A 23,512-nucleotide genomic window follows, 5' to 3' on the forward strand; every position below is an offset into this window, starting at 1 on the left:
GCCTCACTGCTAACTTCTAGTAGCATTTTCTAAAGTAAAGTAGTATTTAGTTGGGGGTTAGGATTCAGTTTATTTTTAAATAAATTTCTAAGGCATTTGAGTTTATTGCTTCTCAATTTCCTTTTATTTCTCTGATGCACTTTTTCTTAAGTCAGAAAAATGTAATTATAAGCATACAATTTTGACACATCTATATCCGCAGAGCATTTTCTATATCTATAGAACCACAGTTCTAATCTTCTAAGTTCCTTCCTCATAAACAAATCTAAGCCCCTGATAGTTTCATTGTTTGTCCTTAGTGCCCTTTATTTTTGTCTTTATTTTGATAAGGTAAAAAATAGTCATACTTAATTTAAAAGTACACTAGACATTTATGTAACAAAAATATATAAAAATTATAATTCACGCTGAAAGTCCATCTTGCTCAGTGTCTTCTAACGGTGACCAAAAATCTTCTCAGATGCCTCCTGCAAATAGAGGGTGCTGCTGAGGTGCCCTGCCTGCAATTCTCCTTCAACTTTTGCCTTCATGTTTTTCACCCTAATGCATTCCCCCACCCTTCTTTTTTCTTCCATTTTCCCCCAAGAGTGGGTCAATTTCTCCCCAATGTATTTTCCTTCAGTCCCCACAAACTTCCTTTATTATAGTTATTTTAAAACCAAAAAATGTGACTCAAAATTTTACAAATTTTATCCTGGATCCTTGATATATCGATGTTTTCAGGTCTTCAAACATCTAGGAGAGCAATTTGGGATGTATCTACACCCCAAAATCAAGACATTTGACTAAGTGGTATGAATAGATTTAGAGCAATGCTAAGCAGATCCTGGGGGCCCGCTCAGGCAAACCAGATGTATCAAAAGGACTACTAGGCACAAAGGTGCTCTTTCAGACTAGATCAGAGCTCAGTCCCCCCAGTCATGGGTAATCCTGAAACAGGTATGCCATTTAGAAAGACTGTTCTTTGAGATGTTACTGACATGTATATTCAGAGTGTGACTATATCTACAGGGTAATCTGGGTTTATTTTTAATGCTAGCAGTATCCAGGATGGCATGCCTTCTATTGGTAAGGATCATTTGGCTATTTAAGCAGTTGTGTATTTTCCTTTCAACCAAAGATTCCCAAATTCTAGATGGACTACAAAGGGAAAAGCTGTGCGGATGTGTTGTGAAAGTATATAAAACGAGTAAGTCTCTAAAAATAACTAGTTTTTCCTCTTTTGAGTGCTTGCCACGGGGGAGAAGGAAGAGCTCTTGCAATACAACCAACAAGGGTGTCACAACATACCCTCCCTTCAGGTATTTATATACATTGGTAAGACCCCTTCTGAGCCTCCTCTTCTCCATGCTAAACAGTCCAGCTCTCTTAACCTTTCCTCATATGAAGGACTCCCTTTATCATCTTAGTAGCTGGACTCTCTCCAGCTGCTCCATATCTCTATTGCACTGGGGAGCCCAGAACTGGAGCCAGCACTCCAGCTGTGGTGGTGGTTTTCAAGACACAAATGAACACGGTGCTAGATAATCTCATCTAGGTTCCCTTTTCTACAAAAGATTGGACCAGATGATCTTTTGGGGTCCCTTGCAACCTGAGCTGGTCTATGAACTTGGTGTCCACCAGGACCCCCAGGTCTTTTTCCACAAAGCTTCCTCCCAGCTGGACAGCCCCTAGTATATATTGGTGCCTGGAGTTGGTCCGCCCCAGGTGCAAGACTTTTCATTTGCTTTTGTTGAACTGCATGAGGCTCCTGTCAATCCATTTCTCCAGACTGTCAAGGTCCCTCTGGACAACGGCACAACCCTCTGGCGCATCAGCCAATGGGTTGCTTAGATATTGACTGCCAGTTATTGTTTTTCTGAATTATTCAGAACTGTAGTCTCATGAACTGCCCATCAGGTCTCTTGGCAGGAGCACTGGGGAGCATGGTGCAAAGATACCTAAGGCTCTAGACCAAGTTTATCAAGGGCACAGCCAGACTCAGCAGCTTCATCTCAAAAAGAGGGATGGCAGCTCCAGCGAAAGTTTAAAGGGACTAATGGTGATCCTGGGAATCAGAGCAAGAAGGACAATGCAGCAGACCCTGAGTCAGCAGCAAGGGACAAGGTGGTGCAAGAGCCCCAAGGCAAAGGAGAAGGGGAGTCAGATGTGAAGCTGGAGCAAGCGAGAGACTCTGCAACTGATTTTCTCAGACAACATTCAGTTACACAATGCTTAGGAACTACCGCTTTAGAACATAAGCCCTCTGCTACCGTGATTCTTCCACCATCAGTGTTTAGTGATTAGGAAACAAGAGTTCTAGCTCTAAACCATAGTTACTGATTTTAATAACAAGACATTGCTCTGTAGACTTTGAAAGGATGTGTAAACAACATCCTAGTATTTTTGCCAAAGCAACTAATAGGAATTGTTTTTAGCTTTTGGCAAAATGACAAAAATTAGTGTTTTGCTTTCTAATTCACTCTCACAGAAATTAATTTTTCCATATGCCAATTAACATTAGCATTTTTCATTAATCCATTTATTCCTATTTAATTATACTATCCAGACATTTTATGTTGCCAAAAGGACATCAGAACTAGTTTTCTGTATTGTCTTTTATTGGTTGAATAGTAGGGAATATGTTTTTGAGGGTTTGTTTTGGTTTAAACCAAATTATTTCTTCCTGACCCATAACTTAGCACTTGAAAGGCACTCTATCTTTTTAGACAAAGAATTGACCTTCACTGAGCCACTTAAGAGAACGTATCCCTATTTTGTTCAACTACCATTGAACCTTCCTTTCTATGATGTCATCTCAGGGACAAACAAAATAGATACAAAGTGTGGAAGTAAGTAATAGGTATGCCTCAAAGAAAAAAGAATTGGTATAACAGCTCAATTTTTAGAGACTATTTTCCTTTTAGAAAATGTAACAGAGACATAATTACTTGCTGACAGCTAAAAGAAATATAAACTATTAAACCAATTACATAAACCTCTACTCAGTCCTGTTTCTCAGCTACAAAGCTTTTCAGAAGCATGCAAATTATTGAAAAGCTGATAATATAGATGTCCTGAAATTATTTCAGGAATTGTAGAGGATTATATCATAAGTAACACCACCAGAAAAGACAAAAACAAAGGAAAGGAAAACTATAACTGAGACTATAACTGATACCACTGATATGAGAAAGGATAAATAGTAGGAAGGCAACATAATTTGCAAAAATATGTGGACAAACAGGCCAACCACACTCTGAGTCATCCTAAAGATGAGCAAATAACAATTCCTCTATAAACACAATCATGGGCATAGTCCATTAGATATGACAGCTCCAGCGATAAAAATATAGTATTCTATTTATACAGGCTGTTGATGAAGAACTTCATGCATACGTTATAGTATGGCTTAAAAGAATAATAGAGGTTGATGAAAAACCTATATCCTTATCCTTTTTATTCTTCACAGTCTTTGCATCTTCTGCCTAATACAGAAAATAAACAATTATCTATTTGTGGCAGGGTATCTTTAAGCAAGCAGACAACTGACAGCCTAATTCTAACCATAAAAAACACCTAAAATACTAGCCTAAATATATTTGGGTCTGAAAACCACAGCATCTTTATCTTCCTAACTTGAATCTTGCATAAGCATTCTCATTCTAAACAAAAATTCAATCTAAATCCATTGTTACTATAGTCCTACCTCGACTGAATTGGCACTCCTTGTTTAACCCTTGCATGGCACACTTTCCCATTCTAGAATTACTATTCAATTGGTAAGAAAGACCCTCAAGACCTAGATCTCCAGATTTTGAGACCAATGACCTCATCCTGAAACTAATTACTAGAATGGAAAGACTCCCTTTGGAGTAGGCAGTAAAAATGAACTTAAACTCCACTCTCTCACAAGTGAAGACACCAGAGATAACAGTAATCTATTGCTCTTCTTTTCAGAAGTCTATAAAAAGTTCTAAAAAAAAAGAATTCTTCATTCCCAATTTTCTCTCAGTATCCCCTAACCTTATACAAAAACAGGCACCTTCTTGGAAGGGTAGTTGTCATACTTTGGAAAACACTGTTGAAAGCTCTACCTGTGAAAGCTTTCCCGCCACTCGATTGTTTCTTTATTAAATTAGTGGTGTCAATAGCTAGTGGAACTGAGACAGAAATAGAGAAAGATTAATTAGGAGTAGATTAATTTCCTGTTTCCCTGTCTTTATGAGAACTTCAGACGTTGTGAATATATATAATAAGAAAAGACAAATCCTGAAAGAAGTCTGGAGAATCTTCAGCAATATCAGCTAAACCATACAACAAACTAATACCCACACCATGTCATTCATTTCAAAAATTCATCCAGAGCAAAACAGAATGGGTGTGCCTTACAGGAAAGAAATCTATCTCTGTAGGAATTCTTGTCTTTGAGGAAAAAAGGAATGAATATTTTGGGCATAGATGTGAAGCCAGTTTAAGCAATCAGACAGAAATGATTCCCAGTATTCATTTGTCCCCTGCTTTTATCACTTTATATTGAAGCATTCCAAAACTCTAAAAAGCACAAGAAACTAGTCTTACAGAAGCAGCTGATGAATACCTCTCAAGGATTCTGTCAAACAGACATTTAATAAGGACAGCAATGGTGATAGAAAACAGGGCACAGTATATCTTCTTTACAGCACCTTCTAATCATTTTGTAGGTATTTATAGAAAACACTTATTAAAAAAAGTGTAGAGCAGGCCACTTGGGAATCAACTGTTTGCCACCAAGCTTTTCCTCATTGAAGGCACCTATGTTTCTATGGAGTCCTGGAATGACAGCTAAGCTTTCAGAATATTGAGAAATTGGAGGAGGAGAAAAAAAAAAATTCATCTTTTCTCACGAGGGAAACTGTTGCTCTTCATCAGCAAATCTGCCATCACTGTTGACACTTCTGTTGAAATATATGAATGCAGAAAACATTTTAGAAGTTTCATTTCTATAGCAATCACAATAGATGGCAAGGCACAATGGCTGGATGAAGATGTAAACAAAACTCAGCTTCCTTATGATTGTCAGAAATTGCTTCTTGCTTTCCTGAGGCAACACGTCAATAAATTCAATCTGCTTCAATTAATATACCTATTCTATTATAACTAGATGGTTATTTGAAAAACAGAATTGCAAACAAAATGACAAATAACTCTTCCCCTCAAAAGGTCCTTTTCTCTTTTTTCCCCCCAGTATCTTTATAAAGCAATAGTGATTTCATTAGCGCTGTTCATTCTTTTCATCAGTCCTTGGGACAACAAAAGAATCTGAGGTAGAAAGTGAGCAAGTTTCGTGCTGGAATAAAATACTTCTGTTCTCTTTGAAATAAATGTAATAGCATTAATGACAGGAATCTGCCATGCTATTTTGGCATTCTCTACAGTTTCATCATGAACAGAAAAACAGCTTTATTAGAAAAGTTATTTTGGTACATATATAGGAACCGTGGGGAAAGGGGAGTAAAGAGTCTCATGCACCTTCTCCTGTATGAAGTGTACTATTTCTATAATTCTGTTGCTTAACTCCTGCAAGGGTTTTAAATCACTGGGATACAGAATTGAGGCTGACACAACCACTTCATATGGAGAATGTCAGGACTCCAGGTAATAAAAGTTTTCACATTCCTTTAAGCCTTCATCCTATTACTCCTGAATACAATGTACTTTAAATAGAAAATATCTTCTAACTTCACACAAGATGCCTTGAGTATTTAGGACACAGAAGCAGATGCAATCTAATCACAGCAATAATCTAGTACCTGTAAACATGTTCTATTAAGAATGACAAAACCCTGTTACTGCAATGACCCCTCTAATGGTACTGGAACCTTTTATATACAACTGCTATCAAGACCACACTCAACAAACTATATTGAAGGATAGGTTTGTGATACCTTTCAACTGCCTTGTCAGGTGACGAATGACATCTCTGAACTCCGAAACAGATATAGATCAAGGTCTGTCTGACCTGTGTAATATCATATGTGAATACTGAAACATTCGCAATGTTTATTGGCATAAGTCTTAGCAATGAGTTATAATGTATGAGAGCAGTTGAGATTACCTAGAGCCATTCCATCATATGATGGCATGAACTATTTGGGTTGATACAGATGAGGTATCTTCGACTTTTACTAAAGGGAAAGCATTTTGTATTATTTTTGTGCTGTACTGGGTCTGGCTGAGCCAGAATTCGTTTTCCCCTATATCAGCCCTCACGGTGCTGTGGCTTACACAGCACCAAGGCTCTTTCCGACATTTTCCCCCCTCAGTGGGACGGGGTGGGCAAGATCTTGGGAGGGGACACAACCAGGACAGCTGATCCGAACTGACCAAAGGGATATTCCATACCATATGACGTCTGCTCGAGTATAAAGCTGGGAAAAAGGAGGAAGGGGGTGGGGTCACCCTTGGCCCTCCAAGGCAACCACTACGTGTATTGGAGCCCTGCTTCCTGAGAAGGCCCGACATCGCCTGTTAATGGGAAGTAGAGAATAAATCTGGGTTTTTTTTGTTTCCACGCGGACCTTTCCTTCGCTTTGCTTATATTAAAACTACTTTTGTTTTACCCACAAGGGTTGGTCTTTTTTCCTATCTTATTTGCTTTCCCCTCTTTGCCCCGTTGAGAAAAAAGGGGGAATGGGGGGGGAAGTGATAGAGCGACTTGGTGGGTACCTGGCATTTAGCCAAGGTCAAACCACCACATGTGCATATTACAGCACTGCAGGTATGTCTGGTACTCTAAGCCATATGAGCATCTAAATGTTGTTAGCAATCCTTGGTGCAAAGGTATAAAGCAGCACAGGCAGCATCTCTTAGGCAGCACTGGCAAAAATCATCTGTCTCAAGTACACAGAAAGCATGCACAACCCACAGGAGAAGGTAAAGATGCAACATTCAAAAACACAGATCTTGCATTTAGCACAGGAAGAGGGAGGAATATTACATTACTCTTCTACTTTGGAGAAAACTAGTCAGAACAAGATTGGAAAACATGTTTTGGTATTATCTTAAGGCCAGTAATTTGAGATTTAATTTAAGTGATGGATGAGATTCAACTACCTCTAGTATTATTCTCCCTAGTTCAAACATGGATATGACAAGCTACATGCATTAACATTCCATTTTTTATGGTTAGAATCATTAGTAGCTTAGCTATCACGTTAAGAGTCAGAACAGTAAGTAACAGGTCATAAAGAAATTAAGCCAGTGGAGTTTACGCAAAATGAACCTTGACAATCTGTTCTTCAAATATGCATAATGATAGTTGACGAATAGAAAATTGAAAATTTGTAATTTTCCCCTTTCAACTTTTTATATTTTCTAAAACTACTCGTACACGGAGAAACCGAACTGAAAACGTCCTATAAGACTTCATGTTGCAATGAGCAATCTTTTTGGTAACAGGCTTTTTTTGCCTGTTCCTAAGAATATTTCAGTAGAGAAGCCAGTCATTCTCAAAAATTATCAAGGTACTCAAGGTAAATCATGACATTCTGTGGTTCAGGCTACCAGAAAACTCAATGATCGTGGTACAGAACGCCATATGAATGGGTGATTACAAAAAGCACCAGTAACAAAAACCCAAAACCAAAAACTTGCAGAGCTCTCAAGCTTATAAAGGAGAAGCATATAATTTTGAACAGATAGCAAGGATGTATAAGGAGTTAACTATTCAATCATACCTGCAAGTTTAAAAATTATGGCTCAGAACAAAGGTCATTCTTTCCAATTAATAGAAGTATCAACTGACTCTTTCTCATTAGAGACACTTGGATACCATTAACTACCTATTCATTTCAACTGCAATACTAAAGTACTTCACACCATACCTTTACTAAATAAAAGTCAAATTACAGTAACTTCTGTGGTATCATAATCCATACAGTCTTTACCTAAAATCTTTTGGGTCACTGATTTTAATGGGAGAACATGATTCTGCACTGAAGCACTCTCCTGGGTGCTTTACTTTCCTTCACCCACATTCTTCATCACTGGGCTTATTTTCTCGTTTTCCCTCTCTGCATACTCATGAAACTTTTTCTTTGCTCTCACAAGTCTCCAGTCTTTCAGAATTTTTTTTTTTTTTTTTAAATCCTGCTTTCAGTTTTGTATAAAAGAAGAGTGCTATGATAGCTCTGCTATGTATCATTTGCTGTAACAGCCTCAATGGACAACATTCTCCAAACTATTCAGTACTATCATCAAGTTGGTAATTGAAAAGCATTTCATTTTATAAAATTAAGAATATACTCTTTAACATCAAAGGTGCTTAAGGTTATCCAAGGAAACAATTTTTCCTAAGCATAAAAACGTGCTAGAAAAGATATCTACTGGCAAACATTTATATTTAATAGTAACCAAGTGTTTGTAGGATGCTTTGAAAATAAAGAGTTATTAATTCTTTGTTGTAAAGATTGTCTTATCTGTCGAAGTTATTAGCACAAAATAGTTGTTCATCCAACTACCAATGCAGCAACTGATACACCTACTGAACATAGGTGTATGTTCATGGACTAATCCTCCCTGTGCAAGAATTCACATCTGAATCAAAAGAAAAAAAGAAAAACTTAATTGTGAATTACAGAATGGATGTAAGAATCTAGGTTCAGTAAAACCAGATTGCATGCATATAAGTCTTATTAATCTCTTACACCCGTTCGGTCATTGAAAAAAAAAAAATGAACAAAAAAATTCTGCCTGTATTGCCACTAAGTTTAAGCCTGTTTTTTGTGTATGATTACATACTTCCCCAATACCAGAACTGGAAACACAGCTCTATTCGTCTGTGGAGCTAAGGGAAGAATGTCTAGCACCTTAAAACAAAAGGCTTGAACTGTAAAAGCAAGCACATTGAATTTAAACTTAAGTATTCTATTGAATTGAGTATGCGACTGTTAGAAGACTTAGTTTTGACATGTTAATGATCCAACGAAATGAAAGCTATTTCGTATCGAGCAACCTCCTACCAACAATTTTTGGACAAACTAGTCTTTTGAGTGTAGAAATGTCCTAGGAACAGAAATATAAACATCTTTTTCCTAATAATCTAAACATAGTTTTGGTTTAATGCATAAATAGTGCTACCTTCAAATTCCATCAATTTGAAACATTCTGATACTTGCACAATTGAATATCTAAGGAAGAGGGTTGTGTGGAAGACGCACATTACCATACTTGAGCAATACCGACCTTTCTCTTCTCAGCTGAAACAAAAATTTTCCTTCTGTCCCTTTCAGGAAGTCTTCCCTCTCCGATCTGCTGATATGCTCATTATGAAGTAATTGTCTGCTTTCAACATTAAATGGTGTGTATGACCTCTGCTCTGCTACGCAGTTATTATTACTTCTGCAAAGATTATTCATCATAGCTGGTTCTTCAGAATCTAGCTTCTCTTCACCTGAAACAGCCAAAGAGAATACAATTTGTAGAAGTGTTCTTAGACAATAAATACATGCAATGAAGCTCAAAATTAATTACTGTTTGTCACGTTACATTATCAAAATTTGCTTGTATCAATTTAAAAGGTGAGAAAGCTTAAGGCTACTTAGAGCAAAGTAGGCAGTCTTCTTAAGAACATAATTTCTTAAATTTTTCTGGTTTTGTGTTTTAACATTTTAATCTTTCATCTTTTTTTTTTTTTTTATTTCCCTTTTACCGATTGGTGGATTGTACCTTGTTGAAGAAGTGATTATATTTCAGGATCTGAATATTATGAAGGAACTCAAGCAAAAGGTAGCTGTTAATCTTGTACCTTGGTATGTACACGCGATAAGAACCTGCACAAAAAACTTATGTAAACATTTGCATGATCCCCAAAGGGGAAAGAAGGCAGACTCAGGCTATAACTACACACTAGATTCTCAACTTCTCCAATTAGTAACATCAACTTATTAAGGCTAATGGATTACACTACATATAGGGGTACATATTCTAAATATATATTAATAGGATATGTAAATAATCATGAAGTTTAGTACTTTTTGTATAAGACTTATTTTGCGATAAGGTAACAAGTGACATATTCAGTTTATCATATAAAGTAACAATCCCAGGCAATGTAAGAATTATCATTATTACAAATGAGTCTTCATTACAGACAGAGTTCCAGCACATTTTATTATGAGCTAATATGCAGGAAACCAAGATGTCAAGTCATTTCCCATCTGCAAGAAAAGGACTTTTAAATCCCACATTTAGTGACCTTTATTAAGTCTCCACTAATGAAACTCTTAACAACAAATATGATGTAGTTGGAGACCTGTCAAGACATATAATTTCTTTTTACTCCTCCTTTTATGCTCAATAATCCATCAGGGAATCTCCTTAAATGATGCCATTTCATTATCTCTTTAAACATTTCAGCATTTAATGTTAATTTTAACAATTGAAGAAAACTTTCAGTAAAAATGCCATTACTTAGATAGGAAAAAAAGGCACCTGAGTAGTCTGTTTCAGAAGTGAAAGCCAGTACCACTTTTGGAAATCACATTTTCAAAACTGGCTTAAAGCCATTTAAATATTTTAAAAATTTACTCTGAAAGGACATACAGGTCCTATAATATAATAATTCATGTAATTAACAATATTAAAAGCTATCATGCAGTTATTTTTCTAGGAAATAGTATGTATCAAAACATTCTTACTCTGATCAGGAGGAATCATTTTAGCAGAAAGGAAATTACCCTGAGAAGTTCTTCTCAATAAGCGTGCCCGAGCACTGCTGACTTTTCTAACCTCTGCAGCATCGGCAGGAGGTTTTGGAAGGGAAATGGAAGTATCTTCATCTTTTGCAAAAGTGACTAGTATTGGTTTCTGTGACAAAGATAAAGATAACATTTTAATAAAAGCACAGATAATTTCACTTTCATATTAGCAAAAATTAAAAAAAATAGAAAACCAAATGATTTATACAAAGCCTTAAATTCAGAATAGAACAGATAAAAGTTACATAGGTTTGCTCATTAAGAAATTTTCATATCCAGAATCTAATGATACCATTCCACTGAACAAGCCAGATATCTATAGCATTACCACCACAGAAAGCCATTTCTGTCCAGGCAGTCAGGGATCAGGTTAGGAAGGCCAAAGCCCTGACAGAATTAAATCTGACCAGGGGTGTCAAGAGCAACAAAAAAGCTTTTACAGGTACATCAGTGATAAAAGGAAGACTAGGGAAAACGGGGGCCCTATCTGGAAGGAAACGGGAGACGTGGTTACCCAGGATATGGAGAAGGCTGAGGTACTCAATGACTTTTTTGCCTCAGTCTTTACTGGCAAGGCTCCCACCACACTGCCCAAGACGCAGAAGGCAAAGGTCAGGTTCAAGACCATCTAAGAAACCTCAAGGTGCACAAGTCCATGGGACCCAATGAGATGCATCTGAGGCTCCTGAGGGAACTGGCGGATGAAGCGGCCAAGCCACTGTCCATCATATCTGAGAAGTCATGGCAGTCCGGTGAAGTTCCCGTTAACTAGAAAAGGGGAAACATAACCACTGTTTTTAAAAAGGGAAATAAAGAAGACCCAGGGAACTACAGGCCAGCCAGTCTCACCTCTGTGCCAGGCGAGATCATGGAGTGAATCCTCCTTGGAAACTGTGCTAGGGCACATGGAAAATAAGGATTGGTGGCAGCCAGCACAGTTTCACTAAGGGCAAATCGTGCCTCCCAAATTTGGTGGACTTCTACAATGAGGCTACAACACTGGTGGACAAGGGAAGAGCAACTGATGTCATCTACCTGGACTTGTGCAAATCTTCTGACACTGTCCTGCACGACATCCTTGTCTCTAAATTGAAGAGACATGGATTTGACAGAGGGACCACTGGATGCATAAGGAATTGGCTCAACGGTCCCACTCAAAGAGTTGTGGTCAACAGCTCGATGTCCAAGTGGAGAACAGTGATGAGTGGTGTTCCTCAGGGGTCAGTGTTGGGACCGGAGCTGTTTAACATATTTGTTGGAGACAGTGGGACTGAGTGCACCCTCAGCAAGTTTGCTGATGACACCAAATCACATGGTGCAGTCAACACACTGGTAGGAAGGGATGCCATCCAAAGAGACCTTGACAGGCTTGAGAGGTGGGCCCATGCAAACCTCATGAAGATCAACAAGGCCAAGTGCAAGGTCCTGCATGTGGGTCGGGGCAATCCCAAGCGCAAATACAGGCTGGGCAATGAGTGGATTGAGAGCAGCCCTGTGGAGAAGGACTTGGGGATGTTGGTGAAGCTCAACATGACCTGGCAATGTACACTTGCAGCCCAGAAAGCCAACTGCATCCTGGGCTGCATCAAGAGAAGTGTGGCCAGCAGGTCGAGGGAGGTGATTCTCCCCCTCTACTCCACTCTTGAGACCCCACCTGGAGTCCTGTGTTCAGCTCTGGGGCCACCAACATAAGAAGGACATGGACCTGCTCGAGCAGGTCCAGAGGAGGGCCATGAAGATGATCAGGGGGCTGGAGCACCTCCCCTATGAGGACAGGCTGAGATAGCTGGGGTTGTTCAGTCTAGAGAAAAGAAGGCTCCAGGGAGACCTTATAGTGGCCTTCCAGTACCTCAGGGGGGCCTACAGGAAAGATGGGGAGGGACTATTTATCAGGGAGTGATGGGGGAGGGCTAACAGTTTTAAACTGAAAGAGGGTAGATTTAGGATAGATAAAACAAAGAAATTCTTAACTGTGAGGGTGGTGAAACACTGGAACAGGTTGCCCAGAGTTTGTGGATGCCCCCTCCCTGGAAGTGTTCAAGGCCAGGTTGGATGGGGCTTTGAGCAACCTGGTCTAGTGGCAGGTGTCCCTGCCCATGGCAGGGGGTTGGAACTAAATGATCTTTAAGGTCCCTTCCAGCTCAAACCATTGTAAGATTCTGTGATTTAAAAGCAAACATTCAGGGATGCAGAACACAAACAAAAGCTAGCCTGAGTAGAGCAACTGAAACTCAAAATTATTTATTTCCCTCATAAATACTCATTTGGTTATCTGTCAAAAAAAAACCATGCCAAAGACTTGTGTTAACAATTCTAGAGGCGTATTTATTCTTTACGACTTGTTTTCGAGCACTAAAGTAGTATTTCCAAAGCACTTCAAATGTGTTCAAATTATGTGAGCCACTTCCTATCACACTGAGACAAATCACGCATATGCAGAAACACGCAAGTTCTAGGTTTTTTTTATGTCAGTATCTTGCATCTTAGAGGGTGTGACTGTCCCCCTGAACCTCTGGTACAAAACCCTTGTTGTGCCCTACATAAATGCATTGTCCTCTACAATCGAGGTGCTCTACCAATTTCCTTACAATAAAGAATCTATTAGAAAGTCTCCAGTCCGATCCTTCAGAGCTCTCCCCAGTATTAGTTGAAGATAGACAACAGGTGAGACCCACTCCCCACAACCACTGTGACTAACAGAAGCTCTACATCTACAGCATACTAACTTAACTCCATTGGTAAAGCAGAAAAGGCAGTTTTTGCATTGGTCTTACCAGTAGCTTTCTCTAGTTTTTTTCCACGCTCACACACAAGAAAAATGAAAACTTAACACTGGTATTTAAATCTAAGTGTAGATATATTTAATCTAAATACAAGTATGGTCAGAATTTTAAAATTTGATTCATATAAATACATTACCTTATTGAAAATACTGAAGTATAACATTTCTTGGAATTTTTTTTCCCTAATTTCCTGAAGAATGCTACATTTAGACTACTGTCTTGAAGAAATATATACAGCAAGCATACTTAAATGTTTTAGCATGCTCTGTTCTCTCAGGTACTAAACAAATGATCATGACTTAATCTTACATTTAAAGATTAAATACAAAAAAAAAATTAAAGAGCAGATACACTTATAAATTGAAAACAACTCAAAATTTTCACAGAGGGGGAAAAAGGGGTACTTAGAAGTATCTCTATCTGTTTTTTAAATAAACTAGAATCATTACATTTTAGAGAGGTGTAAGTCAAATAGAAAGCACAATCAACCTAGTTACTTTCAAGTTATTGATCACAGAACCACAAATAGTTCAGGTTGGAAGGGACCTCTGGAGGTCATCTTGCCCAATCCCCGTGCTGAAGGAGGGCCACCTAGAGCCTGTTGCCCAGGACCATGTCCAGGAAGCTTTTGAAGATCTCTGGGCAACTTGTGCCAGGGCTTCGTCACCCTCACAGCAGAAAATGTGTTTCCTGAACTTCAGATATATCTCCTGTGTTTCAGTTTGTGCTCATTGCCTCTGGTCCTGTCACTGAAAAGAGCCTGGGCCCATCCTCTTTGCACCTTCCCTTCAGGTATTTATACACATGGATAAGATCCCCCCATGAGCCTTCTCTCCTCCAGGCTGAATGTTCCCAGCTCTCTCAGCCTTGTTCCAGTCCCTTCATCATCTCTGTGGCCCTTCACTGGACTCTCTCCAGTTGTTCCATGTCTCTCTTGCACCAGGGAGCCTAGAACAGCACTCCAGGCGTGGCCCTACTAGTGCTGAATGGAGGGGAAGGATCACTTCCCTCAAGGTGCTGGCAACACTTCTCCTAATGCAGCCCAGGATACCATTAGCCACCTTCTTAGCAGCAGGGGAATGTTGCTGGCTCATGGTGATGCTCATGACCTTTTTCTATTTTAGTAATCTTACACAAGAAAGCTGACTCAAGTATCCATCTTCTGATTGTTGCTAATGTCACTTAGAATTACAATGCAGTACAGAAATATGTAGATAGTTTAAATTATTTTCAGGTTTCTTTGGGGAAAAAAAATTACAAAACTGACATTACGAGTCTCAGACTAACATTACAATGGGCTTCTGTTTCTCCCCAACCTATTTAAACCATATCTTTTCCTAACACTACCAATACACATATTTTTACGCCAGTATTGCATGACTTATTTCCAGAGTACTCACATGATCCAGTGGGCTAAGACGAACACCAGACACTGGTCTTGATTCAGCCAAATCAAAACTGGATGCATGAAGACTACAAAAAAAAAATTAAACATAATATGAATAAAGTAGACCCAGTGTTTTGTGGTGTTTGTTTGGGTTTTTTTATAATTATACGCTTCTTCCCTTTGCCAATGAATATGGGGAAAAGGAGTAAGAAAGGAAGAGTGACAAAGCACTTCCACAGTATCACTATTCTTCCAGGAATGCTATTTGACTTTGATATCTGGGAATCCAGCAGCATCAAGGGAGAAGAATTACAAGATGGCCTGTATACCTGCCATGATAGTTTATCACATACACATCTATAAATTCTCTAATATAAGTCTAAATTCATGTACAAACCCAACTGTGGTTAGTGTCCAAGCTATCTGACACAAGCTGCAGAACACTGCAGGGCAGAAACCCCTTTGTGCAGGTATGAGCACACTCCTTCCCATACACAGGAGAAGCACAGACAGAACAAGCATGGATGTCAGCCACAGTGACCTTGTTACATGGTCACCAACAAACAGCCAAGTCACTCTGAGGCTCTCGCCTTCTGTAAGGGGACAACACTATGCAGTAAGGAATATCAGATACTTTGAGTTCCTCAAGTCATGCTGCCATGAAAACAGCATGGACACTGACTCGTATGGCCATTCAAACATGTTTCAGCATCCTTTCTGGCATGCCTTACACCTAACATTACAAATACGGCTCATATCTCCTCCCTACAGTCATTACAGGATTGGCATATAAGGAGAGCTAAAAAATGACTAGGAAAATGTATTTAAAAAGCCCAATATACAATTTCTTTTCTCTTTTGTCACAAGTGACAGATCTATTGAGCTATGTGAGTTATAGTACATAACAAAACTCCACATAGAAATAATTTTGAAGCAGTATAAATTTTGTTTAAAAATGAGCATTTCAAACTTCAAGACCTACAATTTTATATTTAAAAAGATCCAAGAAAGCTCTCAAAAAAGATCTAGCATACAGTTTATGTGGAAACAAGTAAGCTTTCACAGTTTCTAGGAAAAGCTAAAGACTATCTCAATTAAAAGCATACACTGTCTTAAGAAAAAGGTGACTTACAGACCATTCTCCTATACTATTCTCCACATACAAAACTAGACTGCCTGTGGTAGCTCTAATCCACAGGAACTTCCTGGTCATATAGATTAACACCAACAGTAAGGATCACTAGAAGAATTTAAAGGATGTGATTAAGAATACAGATTAACACAGGGAAAAAAAAATCACCGGAAACATAATTACAGAATCAAATCTCTTGCTACTAAAGGATATTTGAAAAAAAACCTTAAAGCCACAGTACCTAAAAACTGAAGGGGGTCTATTTTGAGGAGCTCGCGAGGATCCAGATCCAAACAGTTTTCTTTGATCCTCTGCAGGTGTAAACGGTCTCTGAGTTCTTAGTGTTCGTAGAGCATTTCTGGCTTCATTTATAATCTCAGTACTGGTCTTCTGCTTTGGCACGGAAAGCCTGTAGAATGGTTCTGCATTTTTTGTAATTTTATTCTTTGAAGCTTGCATTCCTCTGCAAAGGAAGTGCAGTGTACAACACATATGGAAGGCACAAAATATACTCCCAGTTTTAAATTACAGTATTAATTTATCAACGGTTATGCTACCACAATGTAGTTAAAAAGGATATTACAACAAAATCCTTGACAGTGCTGAAGTAATGGAAAATAAGGCTCAATTACATTGCATTTCCCTCATTGTTTCTCAGTTCTGTAGGAAAATACTGAAGAAGAGCAGAAAGTATCTGACATGGAGGACCTTTAGTTTTTTAGAGGGAACTAGACTACACCACACTCAGTACCTGCAGTGCTTTCTGGGCCAAATGTGGTACTCTCCAATACTACAGAAAATCTGTTCCCTAACACCTGATTACTTATACAACATCTCAGAAATTCAATAATATGCTGTAGAGAAACACTTTCTTTCCAACGAACTTAAGAAAGACACAATATAAGTTATCAATCATACCCAGGGCAACTTCCTAGTAAGTCAAAGAGGTATTATTATCAGAAACTGAAGCACAGTTATCAGTAATTGATGAGCAGAGACAAGGAAGAACAAGTAATTAAATTTTTTCTCCAAGAGAACTGCCTCCCCAATTCACCCTCAAGCACATGCAAAGATAATACTAACATAAGATAAATTATCAACCCAAACTTTCTATCAGTGTTCTGTCCTGCTGCATCTTCTGGCAAATGCAGTGGGCAGTGAAAGACTTGCTTCATCTCTCGAGCCCCCCAAAATCAATCACAATCCTGGTGCAGTTCTCTGTAGATATCATCCTCGTCATTTTACAACAAAATCATCCTAGGCTTTAAACCATCCAAAATTCCTCTTCTGCTTTTCAAACTTATCTAAAAAGAAAGATATGTTTCTGCACTGTCTGTGGCTCAGACCATCTGGTAACTTCCATTCTCTCACATAGTTTAGTCAATGAACCGACAGTCGATCAGACACCGCAGTCTTGGTTATTTCTAAACTATGGAGCAAAAAATCCTATTTCTCTAGTTCCTCAGTTCACTTCTTCCTGTTCTGCATTTTTACATTTCCAACTGCCTCTTCTGCTCTTTGAGAGCCTGTACATTCTGTCACAGTTTCTTTAATTAATACACAACCCAACCCCTTCAGCTGAACTACACAAGATAAAATTGGATGCTAAGGAACAGTGCACCAACTTCTTTCACTAAAAAATGTGTAATTGCAAAACACAGGAACAGCAGCCTGAGCCTGTCAGTGTTTTTAATCTTTCCAACTACCATTAATACATTACTTTTCTTCACTGTGACTGAATTTGACTCTCTACGCTCCCTACTTCTCTATTAAAACATGATTCAAAAGAGTTAAGTAAGGAATTCCACTGCGGCAGTCTGCCTGGAGTAATTACACAGCCATTCCTCACTGAACAGGGAAGATAGATCACCATTCCCTATTCTCCCAGCTACTGGGAGTCAAGATTTTGACCTTTAAGTGGAGGGTCTTCTGCATCGGCCACATGTCAGTTATTATCCAGCACACACGGAAAAAATAGCTGTGACTAAATACTAAAACATAATCAACATGATTCTATGAATCAGAAATTTGAATTAATTCACATTTCTTTTCTGGTCTATATGTTTCCATCCACCTTCCTAAATGTTAAAATAAATCTTCTCAAGTAATCTCACATTTTACACTTAATCTCTGACGGACACCGTTTTCTTCGGTTCTTAAATCTCTGTGCTCTGACATGGAAATGTGCATGTGATGGGATTTACATAGATGTTTTTCATAGTTAAACTAAGAAGTAACCTGAGAGATATGATGTGTTTCTGTGGAACAGCACCATCCCTGACACAATCAGTTTAAGGTTTTGTTAATGCTACTGACAACTGCATATTTTCTATCCTAGAACTACATTTATTTGCCACAGTTAAGACCCAACTTCCATATAATAACTTATTGTTGAAGCTTTCACCTCTTACCTATTTCTTTTAAACTGGCAGAGGAACTTTTCTACTATAAGCTTAATTAGTTAAGTCCTACTATCTGGGCACTGTTACTCACCCTTCCAATCCATTATAATCAAAGTTTTAATAATTAATGTTGCAAAGGGAACCTATGATTTCATTTGAATCCTTGCCTGAGCTCACTGCTGCATTGCTACTTCAGCAGAGAGAGGGAGAGCATGGCCTTTCCCCACTGCTGGAGCACCCAAGCTGGCGGGTAGCAGCCCCCGCTCCCAGGTACTGAGGCAGGGAGTGGAGCGAGCTGGGAGCTGTCACGGGGCAACAGCAGTGGGTGGAACTTAAGACTCACCGCTGACTCGATGAGAGCCTTAACACTTCATCATTTTGGTGTAAGGTAGCATTATACGTATTCAGAATTGTGGTAGTGATATGATACCAATACATTATTAATTGACACCCACAATCATTAGCCAGAAAATGTAATAGAACAGAGAGAAACAAGTAAGCAGTGCCATAAAATATGTGTGTATATATACATATACATCTGATAGGATAAGAAAGCTTACTCTTTCTTGCAAGCATTTAAAAACCACGAGTAGTTATCTGAATGAGTTTGGCTGCTGTGCCATCATAGTACAACCACCACCTCTTTCTCAAAAGACAGATAAAGATGATTTGTACTCTCTACTTTTTAATGCCTAAGGCTGAAACATTCAAGCATCAAGCCATTGCTCTGCTGCAGCAGCACTCAAGAAAGAAGCTTCATCTGCTCTCCAGCATCCCACACCCCAGAAGCTTTGAGGAAGCACCTTCAGCTATATTATGCCAGTTCTTCCTAGAAAACTACTACCTAGATCTGTGCATAAGGGAAAAATCCTCCAGTCAACAGAAGCTTTCCTGACTTTGATGAGCATAAAGTATCTGAATCACTCAATCACAGTGCCAAAGACTAATATAAAATAAGGCTCAACAAATGAGTGCAACAAGGAGAAAGCAGAAGTATAGGATGAAGGAGCAGAACGAGACTTGAAGGGACCGGCTGCTCAGCACACAATCTGGTTTTACCCTGGGTTTTCATTGTTTATACAAGACTAGCTCTCCCTGGTTTTCTATTTATTTGTAAGATTTTCTATTTTTTCCACACACTATACCCTTTTTAAAATAAAGTATCTTAGTTGCAAATAAGAAATAATTCTTAGTGCTTCTTTCTGAAAATCCAGCAGCGTTCCCATTTTGCTCCCCAATCCTAGCAGGGGACAGATAAAGGGAATGTCACAGTGTCCATGAGGACAGCATAACTAGGAGACACAGATCTTGTCCCAGGTAGCCTTTAACTTGCACTCCTCTCTCACTCTCTACGGGAAGGTAGAAGAGTATTACACCACTGCCTGAAAAGCCATACTTGGGCTCTCTTATCTTTTTTCCCCAGTTGTTTACTCCAGAGGTCTGGTTGTACAGAAAGATCTGAAAGCAGTAGATAGCGGTACAGGATCAGAGAACCCCAGATTAGTCCTAGCTGTCTCCAGAAGTGAGATAGCTGCACCCTCGCAGCCCTTACCCCGGGTCAATTGGCACAGGAGAGAAGCGTGGCTGACTACATCCGATGTGGCACCACGCTGACTCTGCCATCCTATCTCCCATCTCAAAACCAGTATCATTTAATTGCTAGCATACAGAGTGAGTATGCTTGCAATCACTAAGTAGAGCGAGGAGAAACCCTGAACTCAAGCAGTGAACACTCTGCTCACAGACATCTGACTCCAGGTTCTGTCTGCCCAAGCAAATCTCTAGAACAGTTAGCACCCAAATACAGGTTTTGTAAGAGTGAACTAAAAATTAGTATTATTAGATAGAATTTTAAACACCAGCAACTTATGAATCACAACTGATACAATTTCAGCTTGGTGAAATTTTGAAGCAGAGAAATCACTATTAAAAAGAAATGAGAACAAAGTCACGAGAAATTGAGCCTGCAACCCTCAACTGAGCAAGATTTTCAGTGCATCCATCAGATAACACGTCCAAGAGGAACTCCTCAAATAAGCTGCACCTGTGGAGTAAAATCTGATCCGGGCTTCGCGGAGTAACCAATCCAAATCCGGCAAAACAAGACTCTCTCCCGGGCACGGTGGGCGCCAAGCTGCCGGGGAACGGCCCGGAGGCTCTCCCCCTCCAGCCGCTTTTGCAAAGCCTCCCGCCCGACTTACCGCCACCCCGCAGCGCGGCGGCAGCCCCCGGGGACGCGCGTTACGGCCGGGCGGGGCACGGCTGCCGCCGGCACCGGCCGCTGCCCAAGGCGCTCTGCCTGCCTAACGGCCCCGTCGATACCCCCTGCCCAGCGGCGGAGGGTCGGGGTCCCGGTCCCCCTCCCCGCCGCGGGCGGCCCCCACGACCGGCGGCACCGGCGCCCACTGTTCCCATGGCAACAGTACACACCACGGCCGCCGCGCCGCGGGTGAAGTACGGCCGACCCGGCAGCACGCCGGGGCCGGGGCCGGGCAGGCTCCGCACTCACCTCCGCCGAGGAGAGCCGGCGGCCCGGCAGCCCGCCGGTACCGCTACCCGTCAGCCGCACCTGCGGGAGCTGGGGACGGGGAGTCCGGAGACGCCGAGGCGCCTGCGCGGGCACCTGCAGGCGCATGCGCAGCGCGGCCCAGGCCGGGGCGGGCTGAGCGGGGCGGCGGGCCTCGGCGGGCCGGGGCCAAGCTGTGACCAAGCTGTGACCGTCCGGCGGCGGTCGGGGCCGTTGCTTGTCGGGGCCGGCACCCCGCACCCCAGGGGCAGGGGCAGTGAGGGCTCCTGCTGCAGCGTTGGCCCGTAGGATGGTGGTTTTCTGGTGGAGGGCGCTTCCCCCGGCCTGTGCTGGCCCGCATGTGTGTGTAGTGAGTGGCAAAAGCCCGGGTTAGGGTTGACAGAAGTTACTCGGTTTGGAAATGCTGGATGTGACCTGTTACAATACATTTTCTCTGAGCTCAGATTTACAGATTGGAAATGGAGACATTGAAAGTTTTCCACAGTAAAACAAAACCAGGGGAACGGAGCGCAGCGTAGCAGCAGCCACAAGATGCCTTCCCTGTGTCACGCTGGTCAGGCACTGAGGGTCGGATGGATGCCTGCTAGCTGATGCCTGCAAGCAGTTGGTGCCTGCAAGTTGAGGCCTGTGACAATTAGTGATAAGCATTACATTATACCTTACATGGTCACGTTGTACCCAAGTGTGTATACCTGGAAGTCAACAATATTATCAGAACTATGTAATCTAGGTGAGACTTCCAAAGAGATCTTGCTTTGGAAGTCTCAAAACGGGGAAATGTTAAGAAATTCTTCTACCAAACAATGTTTAACTTTGTATTTAACAAGGCCTGAGTGATTAAAGTGTACAGAGAAGACACCCTAACCTTGAGAATAGATGCATCCTGGCAGAATTGCTCAAACAAGGTGGATAAGCAAGAACAACTTGGCTGGACAACAGAGTTGGGAAACATCCAAGGAGAAGCAATTGTCCTCAAAAGACTCATGATCATAAAAGGGAAAAAGGAGTAGGGGGCTAACTCCCCGAATGACCACTGACAACCACCCGAGACCCCGCGCATGCGTAGTGTAGTTTTGCAGTGCCAGCATTATATAAATGTTGTAGATAGGCAGAAAGGCAGAGACTTCTTGGAAAATGTATGAATATTTATGTCTTTAAGGTGTATAAAAGATGAACTTTTGTTTTAGTGTATGCATGTTAGGAGGAATGATCCCCCACGCACCCTGCACCAAATAAAAAATGCCTGCCTTCTAAACTTCAAACTAAGTCTTAGAGGGTTCTTTTGAGACTGGATTTACAGTAACAGGATCAATACTCATCTCGGCAGCTTCCTGCCAGGCCAGAAGCACTGTGGCACCCCCTCCTTGCCTCCTGTTCCCTGGGAGGCTGAAAGAGAGTCATTTTCACGTCCATAGCACAAATCAGTCCCACGGGCTGGAGAGCTTTGTTGGAGTGGCACAAGGGGGTCACTTGCAGTGTCTCCCCCAAGCTGCCTCCTGGGCAAGGTCCTACCAAAGGTGCATCCACCTCCAGGTTTCACGACCCAGTTGGCCAGATGCACTGGACACTTGCTGAACAGCTCCCTCATGTGCCTCCTACTACCAGGATGGGTAATGTGATCATGGCCCTTATCAGGAAATCTCCAGACATGTAACAACAGCAGACAAGCCTGTTGCGGCAAGCGGGTTGTTTGTGACTGACAGGGACAGTCTTAGTTCACTATCTCTGAATATGTTTTGAGATTTACCTAAAAACTACTATAGGAGGGTGGTTATTATCTCTTTGTGAATAATAGAAAAATGCAACAAATACAGCTCCATCTGACCAAGCTTCTCTGTTGGTTCCTTTATAACATACTTCAGATATATCTTAAAGCACTCTCTGAATAAATTAATCTTGTATATATATATTTATATGTAAATATATATATGTCTTACTGACTTGAAGTTCCTTTTACTAATCGCTTAGAAACATTGTAACTTTTACTTCCTCATGTTTGTTAGATGAGAACCCTGTGGACATTTTAAATTTAATTTGTCTTTCTGAATATTGTTATAAGCCTGCTATGCCTCTTTCTTCCAGAAAAACATCCTCTTCCAGTTCCTCTTTTGATTCTGACAGGCATTATGATAGCAGTAAAAAGATCTCCATGTGTAACCCTACACGGTTTACATAACACATGCCATTATCTCTGCTAGCTTCTACTTTATCTCTAATTATTAGACATCTAGTCCTCTTTCTTCTGCAGCCAAGTTCAATACCTCAGAAGTAATGAAAACCTTGTTAGTGTTGTACTTGCTTTTCTTTGTGTATTCTTCCTTAAAGGCCAAAAGAATGTGTGTGTGTGTGTGTGTGTGCATGTGTGTGCATGCTATTTTCAGATCATTCACAGTTAGCTCATTCTCTGTTATTTTCTTCTGAACATTTCTTTTATTGAGATAATAAAAGTGAAGTTTCACAGAAAAAATGTGTAGATCTGTTTCCTGGTAAAGCCAGTTTGAATCTCTTTTTACTGTTATCATCTCATCATTCTTTAAACAATTTTAAAATTCACCCAGTTAAA

The 23,512-nt window shown here is 40.4% G+C and overlaps 1 protein-coding gene across 8 annotated transcripts in view; it reads right to left on the reverse strand.

Annotated features, from left to right (window-relative positions):
* Positions 1–21,032, reverse strand: part of ARMC2 (armadillo repeat containing 2) — a 70,292-nt gene extending 49,260 nt beyond the window's left edge. For 2 of the 8 annotated variants that reach the window (XM_074819372.1, XM_074819377.1), the window contains exons 1-5: positions 20,932–21,032; positions 16,262–16,483; positions 14,902–14,974; positions 10,659–10,827; positions 9,190–9,412 (exon numbers count right to left, since the gene is read on the reverse strand). In XM_074819372.1, coding sequence (XP_074675473.1) covers positions 9,190–9,412; positions 10,659–10,827; positions 14,902–14,974; positions 16,262–16,479 — 683 coding nt within the window. In that variant the 5' untranslated portion in view covers positions 16,480–16,483; positions 20,932–21,032. Of the gene's footprint in view, positions 1–4,865; positions 4,917–9,189; positions 9,413–9,687; positions 9,789–10,658; positions 10,828–11,232; positions 11,487–14,901; positions 14,981–16,261; positions 16,484–20,466; positions 20,485–20,931 lie in introns of those variants that run through there. The other 6 variants (XM_074819379.1, XM_074819375.1, XM_074819374.1 and 3 more) reach the window with 6 other exon arrangements.
* Positions 21,033–23,512: the final 2,480 nt, after the last annotated feature.

This window comes from Strix aluco, chromosome 3 (genome assembly GCF_031877795.1).
Source record: "Strix aluco isolate bStrAlu1 chromosome 3, bStrAlu1.hap1, whole genome shotgun sequence".
Lineage (NCBI taxonomy): Eukaryota > Metazoa > Chordata > Aves > Strigiformes > Strigidae > Strix > Strix aluco.